The 12,861-nt window shown below is 36.6% G+C and overlaps 1 protein-coding gene across 4 annotated transcripts in view; it reads right to left on the reverse strand.

The window, feature by feature from the left end:
- LOC135683912 (uncharacterized) overlaps nucleotides 1–12,861 on the reverse strand; it is a 53,904-nt gene that overhangs the window by 13,069 nt on the left and 27,974 nt on the right. For 3 of the 4 annotated variants that reach the window (XM_065199309.2, XM_065199307.2, XM_065199306.2), the window contains exon 2: nucleotides 5,603–6,327. In XM_065199309.2, coding sequence (XP_065055381.2) covers nucleotides 5,603–6,327 — 725 coding nt within the window. Of the gene's footprint in view, nucleotides 1–5,602; nucleotides 6,328–11,384; nucleotides 11,742–12,861 lie in introns of those variants that run through there. The other variant, XM_065199308.2, reaches the window with a different exon arrangement.

Below are 12,861 nucleotides of genomic sequence, written 5' to 3' on the forward strand. Positions count from 1 at the left end.
GTTCAAATCATGTGATATTTCATATCGAATGTCTAACTATCGTGAACTTCCAGGCCGCCTCAAAAAAATGTTTTATGTTTTGCTTACTTTTGGATTAAAATTACCGAAATTCAAAGAAAATAGATAAGTCTGGTTTTCAGTTGAAATATATCTCTTCCATGAACAAGGACCGCCCACTTTGAAATCCTTTGTCTATTCTGTGGTTCTACACTGTAACTGCTCTTATCTCGGGGGATTATATATGCCCCTTTGACTCAAAATATATAATACGCATGCGCTATGGCCCAAAAAGGGGGTAAGCATTCAACACTTCGAACAAAAGCAGGTTTGTCTCCTCTACAAATAGCCAATATAAAAAATAAAAGGCGAGTTACTGGCTTTTGTATAGTCATGGCTCGCGGGGTGTTCGAAGACACGCATGGCATCCTTGGATTCGTTTGTAACATTCGACTTTTAGTGTTTTTGGTTAAAGGTCGGGCATCTTGACGAAAATAGCAAGTGAGTAAAAACCACTAAACTTCCACAAAACAATTACTTAAATCATCGATGAATCTTGTTTACCGATGAAAGCAGAACAGCAACGTAAATGCGCTCTCTCAAGAAATATATGTCATTAGATCTAGCGTGATAAAAAATGGCAAGCTCTCTTAAATTCTTATGTAACAAAGTATTCTTATGTAACAAGTTTCACTAAGCAAAAAATGACTTGAAATGGACACAATAACCACAATTAACAACATAATCCCTTCCAAACCAAGTTTAGCAAGGTTGTTTAAATTTGGCGATGACTGTAATTAGTTTCTTCAAAAAGCGTTATCAAATTGCTTCCTTACTGTCAAAATCGTTTCAGGTAAAATAATAGTGATCATGAACTGATATCAAATAACAGAATTTTGATTGGTGCCCAAACGTTCTGAAAGCAATTAACACTTCGACCCAGTCCCCTTTCGCTTCTTACTACACACATGCATGTCATCAAGATAAAATAAGTCTTTTCCTCTTGATGTCATGTAACCAAGGTTGGTATCAAACCAGATTTTACGCAAAATTTGCTTTGGTCAATTCTCTCTTTATCAGAAATCTAGGCTTCAAATATTCAGCACACCAGTGTGCTTTTGTGCCATTTTCTTACGCTTGAGAGTAAAATCATGGTGTCCAAAATGTTTTCAGAAAAAATCTTCGGTGCATAAAAAATGCGCATTTGCCCTGGCATGCCACTTCAAATGCAAGGAGATTAGACGCCCATTTAAGATACTTCTAAGGTAATGAATTGACTTGGGTACAAAAGGGTAATAATTTTTTGCAAGGAATACGAAAAATTTTCCTGAGAAAGTCATCTGCTTGGTAAGATAAACTGTAGTCTGTCTTGCAGTTTTGCTGTTTTCACAGAAGCATGTCATGTCATGTAGCTCAGGCATATTTTTGCGCAAACTTTTCACTTTGGATGGCCCTCTCTATCAAACCGTCATAGATACATAATGCTTATGGCCATGAAAATACACAATAAACAATGCGATGAAGCTGCCTCTCCTTATCCGAAGTTGGAGAGCATAATTGAATTAATGTTTCTTTGCTCTGAAATAGTAGCAGAACCTGCAAACAACGTATGTCAGAATAATTTAGCAACAAGGTTTCATGCTAATGAAATGAAAATGAAAAAAAAAGGGATTTCTATTCTTGTTTTTACATGACAATATAAACATTTATAAAAAATGATTAATAGCACGTTTTCCAATGAAAGGGTGAAGATCGCCACGTGGTCATATTGCTTTTTACACGAACAAAATTTGAAACAAGAAATGAGAGTAATTCCCAAATTTTGTTCATTAATGGAAGTATGACGAAAAGTTATCGTGTACAAAGCTTAAGAAGAATGAGTACCATTCAAAAACACTGGATAAAAAGAGATAATGAGACTGAAACCAGAGGATTATTTTGTATATCGAAACGATAACATTGCGCGCATTTATTGTACTAACAACATTCGGTTGCTTAGTGAAATTTCCCAAAACACAAAGATACATGACATAAAACGTGAAAACATGACATGAAACATGAAAACATGAACATGAATCAAAACAAGAAACGGAAAAGAAATAGAAACATGCACGGTCACGCACTGCTTATTCCAGAAGCAAAGTAAATAGCAGTTTATGAATTGTAGTAAATAAAGCATTTTCATAGTTTAAGATCATTTGATTTTGTTGCTATTTGGTTTGTTATTGTTTTAAACTACATAAGCATAATTCAATTGGACTGTGTTATAGAATTTAAAAACTTGAATAAGACCCAGCCTTGAAATTTTATTCAGATCATCAAATGCAAACAGATGGTTCATTCATCCAGAATGGTATTATGGAGCTTAAATTTCTACACAGAATATGCATAAGGAAATGCATATAAGAAAAGCATACGTTGAAAGCACACAATTTATCACTGAAAGTGAGAAACCTCTTTATAATACAGAGGAATCATAGAAACAAATGAGAAAGTTGAAAGAATGATGCAGCAACCAGTTGTTGTCAAAAGCATATTTTTCCATACCTCTTTCAAGTTCAAAAACTTGGCAAACACATGGATAGTTCAAGAAAAGTCTTACAGGCATACAAATATAGGGATATCTACAACATACAAGCATTAGTGTAGACAGTTTCCCTGCAGCAAACAAGACTATTTAGCAAAATATTCAAGAGAAAACCAGTATAACCATACTTTTAACAACTTGAAGGTCTTTGTTCAGAGCGATCTCATGCCATTATCATCTCACATAGATATTTTATTGAATAATATAAGCCAGTGGTGAAAATCTTATACATCATTTAGTATGTAAACAGTTATTAAAAAATTGGTAATTATCTTATTTTGTTTTTCAAAGCCAATCAGGAGACAACTGAATTTAATAAAACTTAAAGATCAGGCCTGGCTGTTTGAGGAGAGCCATAGCTCTTGCTCCCCTCCAGGCTCTCCTCAAACGCTGGAGGGGGGCTAGAGATTGCTCTCCTAAATTGTTCTAAAAAGCAAATTTGCTCTCCTTGAAATCAATTTTTCCTTTGTTTCTATTCTATTAGCTCACCTGAATAGTACTAGGAGAGCTGATCACTGCTCCCCTGTTGAAAGTCTTACGGCCAGGCCTGAAAGATCAGAGATTTTTGAAATCATTTAAAAATGTTATCCAGCTGTGATGAAATTTGATACCAATTATATTATATTACTGATCATTCAACAATTATAACCCAAATGCAGTTTATGGTCTGGTTAACCTAATATTATGACAATAAGGGAGCTTTTGACCACACATTTTAGCCATACCAGTCTTCAAGTTCCAAAAAAATCTTTTTTACAAAAAAAAGGATAAAGCCAATGATAAGTCAAAAATTAAATTATAACGGAACATTTATAAACACTCATATCAGAAAACTAGCAGACACAAAACATCACAATGCTATTAGCAAAAGAATTGAAAGCTGTAATAAAGCTACTAAATAACACCTGTCCTTCACTCAAGCCTGCTGGGAAAGACTCAGCATTTTGGGGGAACAGGAATCAGCTGAAACATGTTATGGATCAATAATGACCCCCAATCACTTAATTTAAAAGCCAACAATTCCAACAACAAGGCCAAAAACAACCCTGAAACTGAAAATAGTGTATCTCCTCCACAACATGTTTGGCCACCATTAATGACAAGAAAAAGCAATTAATTATCCAAACAGGGAGTTTACCAATGTTGATGAAACCCTATATGTCTGGGTTATATATTAGCTATAATAAATTTGGTAGCGTTTATTGTTGTCTATTCTCTGCACATTGTGGTGTATCTCATTTTCTACACTTTTATCAACTTTTCTCCACAAGCATTCCATTAGCGTCCATCAAGCAGCGTGCTATAGTGGCCTTTCCTTTATTTACATAGTTAACTGATACTATGCTACACTAGGTATTTGGTTCTCTTCTTGTGCAAGCCCTGGCAGCTAAATCTCTTTAGCTTTAACGCAAACAATGAACAAAACAAAGGACTTATGTTCTGTCTGTGTGCAATTCAAAGATATAATGTTTATGTCCACTACCAGAAAGCAGATGGTGAATCTGGTGGAGACAGACTTGGCAATTATAGAGTGCCTAATTAGAGCAAACCTGGAAACAAGTAGAGAAACTGTTACATATCTAACAGAACTTTGACTTTTTCTGGGTATGGATTCTTCAGGTTCAGATAGATGGCATTTTCAGCTTTCAAAACTTCTGATGTTAGTTTTTGAACTGGCTATTTTTTAAAGAAGGAAATAACAGAAATATCTACGAAACTCAAGATATCAACAACTTGTGACAGATACCTTTGAAAATACAAGTGATGGGCAATTTGTTGAGGAATTCTGAATTTTTTGAAAACATGAATTCAATTGAAAAACTTTTGAATTGTCACTTTTCCAGGATTTTCCATGGTACAACTTTCCAACATAATGCATCATGCCAAAGTAAAAGTCATTACCCTTCAAGTGTCAGAAATCTCACATCTACTTTTGAACACTTAATGTACATCTGAACAGGTATGAAAGAAGATTACTGAGACAAGTGCCTGAATGTATTATTCTACTCACTTAAACTTCCTATGCAAATATGGACTTTGAACAGGAATCTTTTCACACAATTTAAATATGGTGAGAAAAAAGTAAAAAATTGTGAGAAAAAGTATATAGAAAGGATTTATCTGGAAGAAAACCTTGGCTACATACACAGATCTAAAACAAAATGGACATTTCCACTAGACTTAAAAACAAGCGCAAGATAAACTCACTGTTATCTATCAAACTAGCTTCACAGCAAGTGGAACTCATTGAAAAGACGTTGGGAAATGAACGGTTTTCTACAAACATGACAAAGATTCCGCTACAATGTAATCAATGGTATGTTAAATGGAAATCCTTCAACTTTAGACTCTAAATTTGGATTTTGCTAAATTCCCATGGCCAAAAACGATCCATGAGGATTTTGATATATTCCTTTTGAAAGAAGGATCACTTGATCTTTGGTGTCTTTCAAAAATGATTATATTTAATATAAGATGATGAAATAAGACATGCCAGTGACGGATGCCTAACCCAATATAATTAGTTGGACATCCGCTGTCCTTTCAATCTTTTGAAGTGTAAAGTATGTATACAAGTGATTATTTATTCCGGAATCAATTTCTACTGAAAACATTCTTGAATAGCAATGAAACACTGACGCGATGGGATCGTGCAAATAATTGACATTTTCTTCTTGTTTGATAACAACTAAAAAATTACAATTGCACATTAACGACGAAATTAAGTGGCTAACAACCCATTTGTTAACAAAATTACTCTGAACACGTCAGTGGCCAACCGTGCTCTGATCAAAATAACTATGGCCCGCCCAGTTACACAAAAGATAAATTTGTGATTCACGAATAGCCACATACAAAAAACGCACCCAGAACAGATATTATGGATGTTTACGCAAACTTTAAGCCGATAAAAAGGATTTCGGCGCTTTCCAATATTATCCAATTAAACAGGAAAATCAAATATATATATTCTGACAGCTTTATTGGGATTAGTAAACGAGTATCAAGTTGACTCACCCCCTCTTTGAACAAGAAACTCCACCATTTCATCGTAATCTACCGCTGCAGCCAAATGCAGCGGAGTTCTGCCAAACAAATCCGCTTTATTTACGTCTGCATTATTTTGGATGGCAAATTTAGCAACGTCGGGGTGCCATGCTCTGGCAATTTCATGCATAATTGTTTGGCCATGTTGGTCAGAAAAATTGATATCAGCCCCACTTTGCAACAGAGATTCTACAAAATTTAAGTCTATTAGCTCCTCTTCATCTCTTGTTTTTGCTAACTTTGAAAAATATACTATCAAGGCTCGACAACTGGCAAGGGAAGAGCCACCGAACCCTTTCTTGCCCGATTTCTTCCCACGGCCTAAGGTTCCAACACCGCCGTTTTTTACTCGATTTTCCTCGAATTCAAGTTCCTCGACGTCACTGTCAAGAGTTCCGTAAGTTGATTTGTTTATTGCTTTTTTCAGGCTCTCACTGTCCTCAATGGGTGCTGGTCCTTTACGATAAACAGCTGTTTTGTTCTTCTCAGCTCTCCGCTCAGAACAATATTCCTTCCATTGGTTAACGACGTTGAGTGCAATGGTTCTAGATATCTGCTGCTTGATATCATCAATAGAGGACTGTTTTCTAGAATGTGGCTCTCCAAAATGTTCAAATCCTACTTTTCCATGATGTGGATTTACATTTTCACTTCTTCTGTCGTTTCTTTGCTCTTCCATTTCGAATCCAGCATTACTATAAAGGAACAAGAACACATGAGCACTTTCGCCTTCACCGCGCGCAATCTAAACCAGAACTGACAACAACAATGTACGCTGAATGTCATCTGTATCAAGTAGGTGAATGTAAAAGCCGCGCGTGGTCATATGATCTCCAGGGTGCATGGAAAAGTCATCAGCGAGAAGACGTCACAATTGCCAGTAATTTGGCAAATCATCATCATAAAAGTTCAGACAATATTGTTGTCTGATAAGGTGGGAAAGCAAATATGAGTTCCACAGAATTAAATTTCTATTAAAAAAACCAAGGGATAAGAACAACATAAAATCAAGAAAGGAATATTAATTTTCGCCACGTTTAACAAGAGGCAATTGGATTCTGAACGCTTCAAATTATTATAGTTACGTACGCTGTTTATACGAAATATGAAAATGTTTACACTCTACTTTATGTTGGATTTCGTCTTTATTTGGTTTACATCACACATTCAATTTCTAAGTCAACAAAGTTATCAAAACAAAGAAAACTATAAAAATCAAGCCAAACATTAGCATTTCATCCAAATCATTCATTCTATTTTATCAATGTATTATTTTACCAAACGTAAATTTAGTGTTCTGACAGGTCATTCACAAAGGCTCTATTCACTTGTTGCAATGCGGATTCGTTCTGGTGACCGAATTTAAAACATGTGTTTCAAGACAATAAATTATGACACGGCGTTTAATTGAAATAGCGCCCAGGGCAGTAATTTCTATGAATCTGATATAAAAAGCTCTATGTAAAAAGCATTTTTCTAAAAATTATGAAACTCTTCTGAAGGGATCGGAGGTACAAATCATAAAAAGAAACTTATTTTATGCTTAAGAACTTTTCAGACATTTATGGTTACATAAAAAATAACAATGATAAAAATATTTAACTCTACAAAGTGTTCATATTTAAAATTTGTTAATCAGGGGCTTGGCTGTTGATGTTGGAAATTATCAATTATTCCAGCATTTCAACATATCATACGCGCCCTTTCTTTGCTACGTTGCGAGATTTTCACGGAGTGATTCACATCTCAGGCTATATTCACAGGGTAAAAAGTTGTCTTCTTTCGGGAATTTTTACCGAGTGTAAAGTGTCGAAAAATCTTGTCGCACAGGCAGTAGGTTCATAAAATTCGTCTGTTTTGGAACTACAAGGCCTCCGACGAAGGGGGCCGGGGGGGGGGACATCGTCCTCTCACTTTTTCCAAAACAATACAGCTTTTTGAAAATATTTTGCTATGACTGTGAAAGTTTCCCTTGGCCCCTCACTTTCCAAACTGTAGGAGCCCATGAATTGGCCTAGGTTGTGGCAGCATATTTTCTAATTCTGCTACGAATAGTTTTTGGAGCTACGCAAAACCATCATATTTTTATTGACTATGATTCTGAGAATAGTAGTTGCAACTACCCTGGGTAGCTGAGCCTCGGAGAGAAGCAAGAACAGAGTAGGGGAATTCCGAAGTGAGGCTGTGGCACTAAGGGTAAAAATAACAACCAAGAATGGAGAGTACGCTGGGAAAAAGGGTGGCTTGTGCATTCTCAAAATCTGCTTACTAATGATTTGCCTTTCAAACTTGAAGCGTTGCCTCCGTGTGCTCCTTGACAACCGACATTTGGTTTGGTTGTTTGCACTAATCAGTACAAACAACACTGGGTATCTACAAATTCAGAATAAATCTAAGTTTCTTTCACAATTTTCAAGCTAAGGTAGGATTTACTCAGACATACAGCTACTGAGCCGAGGACTTCTCTTCACACTTATATGCTCTTTACGATTCCTTTAGAGAATTTGCCCTTACCGTGGCCCTGGCTAGAGCTCATGAAAAGAGGAGGGGCGTGGTGCAAGATGCAAATTGCCATGTTTTAAGCGATTTTCTAAATAAATTTCCAAATAGATAAGGGTATTGCTTTTTGTGAATGACTCTTTTCTAGGTGTATATTCATAGTTCCTAATAACAAATATTGAACATTTTCAATTGAGCAAGTAAGGTAGAATCTAGACAACGAAGGAATTGTTAGGCAATAGAATAAAGACTGCTCAACGTGGGAAATGTGTTGCTGAGGTTGTGCATTGCAGTATATTTATGAATCAAAGTCTTGTTAAGTCATTATTATATCTTATGTCATTGCAGGTAAAGTAGAGTAACTACAATATAAAGAATGAATAAATTAATTAGGACGAAAATAAGATAGACGGTTAAAAGCACCACACGCAACACGCAACTAACATATCTTAAAGTGAGGTAACGGTGTATGACAATAGGCATCAGCGTATAGCGTCTTTGAATTCTTTAGTGTATTATGTATTTAAAAATCCTCATATAAATGGCATTTGAGCAACTAGCATGACATGCAGTAGCCGTTATTTGACACAAGACGAAATAAGCTGTCTGTTGTATTTATAATCGCAAAGCATGCCGGTTGAGCAAGAGCCTTTAAGCCATTTCTTAATGTCACTGCAGCTTGCATTTCAACTTGATGCTATAAGGTTAACAAGCTACATGCTTGCGATTGAAGCAACATATGTATGCTAAAACCTGCTTTTGGCATAAATGCAGCTTACTTTACGTAAATCCCAGCATTTAAGACGATTGGTTAGCTCATGCGATTATACAGTACAAAGGATTCTCGGGGATTCTTCTCACAAACAACATTATTTTTTCCGAATGATGCATGAGAACACTCTTCGAGCGAATCGATGAGCAATGACGGCAACATATTTGCCATTGGTAGCTTTGCAAGCATCATGACTGATAAATTTCAAGAAACCTTAAGTTTGCAATAAGTAGAAGACCCACAATTTTCAAAATACCATCATGCTCTGTGCTATTAAAGTAGGGGCCTAAGTGCGTGCCAATACATCTGCTGCTCATGTCAATGGCTCTACCTGAACATAAAAGGAATTCTAATACAAAGTGTCCTTCCTTTGTGCAACAAAAAGATTGTTTATTAGGATCTCGGTAAAGTGTTTGGTCTGGTGATATTTCATCGATCTAACTTCGAATTGCACAGATGAATCGTATTGCAGACAATTTCGCGTCCAAATGTTTCTCTGCTATCCCAATGAATTAAGAAACTTCTAGGAAACTTCCATTGCTCAATTCCATCAAAAAAATTAAAGAAATTGTTGAAAATCTTCTTAATTTCCTTAAGTTCCGCTCCTGACCGTTTACACTAGAAAAAAGCACGATTTAGGAATGGAACCAAAAAGTTTCAGATTTTAACAAAACCAAAGAAAAACGGAACCGTTCCCAAACTAGCACCACATAATTCTGTGCTAGCACGGAGCCAAGATGCTTAAGCCCCGGCAAAACGACTAAACATTTCACTAAACATTTCACTAAACATTTCACTAAACTTTTGTTTTGTGAAGTTGAGCGAAGTTTAGCGAGGGTGGCAAAACGTGACTAAACTTTTCACTAAGCTGTTGGGTTGTTGGGGATCTTGCATAGGAGTTTGCTTTTAATTTATTTTGTTGCATGCACGAGCAGTGGATAAAAATAAGAATTGAATGAAGTGACGGGGAAAGAAAAGACTTTTTAGCACATTGACAACAAAGTTGACTGTTGGAGAAGACACAGTTGCGTACAACGAGATATGCACATGTCTCATAAAGGCTTTTTGGGTCACGTAGAGATAGGAATACCTACGAAAACAGACCAAAACCTTTGGATTTCCACAGCTAGTGCGCTTGCGCGGTCAGAATAATTGGCGGCAAAACGACTAAACATTTGCTAAACAACACTAAACAACGTTAAACATTTTTTACCAGGATCAAACTTTGCTCAACAACACTCAACACGACTAAATAACACTAAACAGGGTAGCAAAACGACTAAATTTTTCACTAAACTTTTGGCTAAACAAAAGTTGAGTGAAATTTTAAGTGAAATGGTTAGTCGTTTTCCCAGGGCTTTAGTGTAAATGCAAGGCCTATCGTCGCTTTTTCAGCCAAGGAGTTTCGTTCTTTTTCTGTACTGTAAACGGGGTCTAAAACATTTACAACATCGATAAGGAAGATCCTAGGAAAAATTTGTTAGCCTTCTTCTTAATAAATATGGCCCTATTCGCACTGCAAATATGATAATGTTTGTCAAACCCGATATTCTCACGCCAATAAAGAAAACTTTTTCAAGATTGACAAAGTTTGTCAGACTTCTTGTTCGCAATAGGCAGTTTTCTGAGATGTTGTATTGTTATCTAACACGTTATCAGGTTGCCATTAAGAAATTGTACCTTTTTGAATTGTGACATGTTTTCAAATAGCACCCTGTGATTTTTTATTGGTGTTAACATAATTCTGACATGTCCGTCGAGTCACCCGCTGGTTATCATAGATTTTCATGAGATTGTGATGCTCCAGAGCTCTACGACGGAACCTTTGACCAATTAGTCGAAACGTTACAATTTGTCAGATTTCAGATTTTGCTGTTCGCACTCTACCAATTAAACTACTTCCTGAAAAACCCTTGCCGCCTTTGAAGATAGAACAATAAGAGATTAGCATTGTCAGGTTTCTAGATGCAGTGCGAATAGGGCCTATGACACATTCTCTCTCATGTCAACAAAACAGAGCGGATTTTATCAGCTAATCGACCGTGCTACTATTTTGAAATGATAACAACATTAAGAACACGCGAGCCTGGAATTATTCCAAAAAATAAGAACACCGAGCGTCAGCAAGAATTATTTTGTTCTTATAAAAAAGATTGTAGTGCATCAAATATTGAAAGTAGGCAGGAGAGAGAGTCAAATTATGGCAACCGGTTGTCGATTCAGGCAATTAACCCCATTTCATGCCAAAAGGCTACACCCATGCAAACGTACCCTGTGTGCCCCTGCGTGATAACATATTTAATGGTACACTCATAGGCTTACACTCATCAGGCAACAGCCCCGCCCCTCAGTATCGATAAACACGTCATATTAATTGCCAATTGGGCAAAAGATCACCAATACCCAGGCAGGTTGATCTTCAAAGTACAATTCACCAGCAACTCAATTTGTTTGCTCGTACACCAATGGCTACACGCATACCTTGATATCGATGATTCCTCCATATTGGCCAGGCTTCCGTTGCAGTTCCAATCCATGCTTCGGAAGTTATTGCATCACATGATATTTCACTCACTTACGGCAACAAGATTCGACTGATACAGAAACCCTTGGTTTTCCATTCCAACGAAAGAGCTCTCTTGGGCAAACGACATAATATCGTCAAGCGAAAATGATTTCTTATTTGTCCTTTTATATGTCACAATGATTTTCACAATCTTATGAATTTACCGCTCTTTTTATTCAGTATCACAAGTTGATGCCGCCATACCCTTCTTTTCTTCTTTACAGCGTTTGCGACACTGTCCTGGGATGATTTTTCTCGTGTTTATTCACGGTTTTTATTCTTCCTTTTAGCTGAGGGTCATAATGTTACAGTCAAAAAAGGAAAATCTCTGGACGATATCGTTGTTGGTTGAACTTCTAACGTCTATTTTTCAGCCTGCACCCCAGCATTTGTGGACTGGGGCACAGCCTACAATTTTTTGGCTTCGGTACAAAATCAGGTCTTTATCAGTTTTTTGTCCTTCATTTGAAACAAAGTAACACACGGATTAAAAAAATGTTGCTACTTTCTCTACTTTGTGGTGATGCTGAAGATAAGCAAGATTGAGATAATTCAAAAGGGCTTTTCGCTCTGTTCTTTGTACTGATTTATAAGGCTTCGTCAGAAAATATTGTTGCGCAGTCAGTAGATTCCACAACGATGCTTTCATGACTACCGTATTTATTCGAATATAAGCTGCGGCTTGTAATTATTCTTTGGCACGTTTTGCTAAGGTTTATAATCATATACAAGGCTTATATACGAGGGCGGCTTATACGCAAGTCCTGCCTAGCTTTTCTTCTTCCTTTTAGCTGAGGGCCATAATGTTACAGTCAAAAAAGGAAAATTTCTGGACGATATCGTTGTTGGTTGAACTTCTAACGTCTATTTTTCAGCCTACACCCCAGCATTTGTGGACTGGGGCACAGCCTACAATTTTTTGGCTTCGGTACAAAATCAGGTCTTTATCAGTTTTTTGTCCTTCATTTGAAACAAAGTAACACTTCATTGTTTTGTTGGTGTGGCTTATAATCAAGGGCGGCTAACATTTTTTAAGAACCCCATTTACTACGGGTTATAATCGAAGACGGCTTATAAGGAATGAAGGAAGGACATGCTCAATAGGCAAGCGGCACTGATAGGTCAACCTATAAAGTCATGTGCTCGTGTTTCTGATTGGCCTATTTCAATCCACAACTGGGTATATATATTTCCTAGCGTAGAGTTTTCGATCTATGTTCTGACGTATTAAACTCTGAAGAGTGTCAGACGAAAAAATTTAGTTTACTAAATGTTTGTTTTTTCAAAGCCATTTTGAAGGGCGGCTTATAATCGAGGAAATGCGGTATGCTACACTGTTCTTTTATAAGGACAAGTTATCAGCGTTAATTTCACGAGGGATGTTATAGAATT

The sequence above is a fragment of the Rhopilema esculentum genome, chromosome 7 (genome assembly GCF_057945365.1).
Source record: "Rhopilema esculentum isolate cy_ngs chromosome 7, ASM5794536v1, whole genome shotgun sequence".
Classification (NCBI taxonomy): domain Eukaryota; kingdom Metazoa; phylum Cnidaria; class Scyphozoa; order Rhizostomeae; family Rhizostomatidae; genus Rhopilema; species Rhopilema esculentum.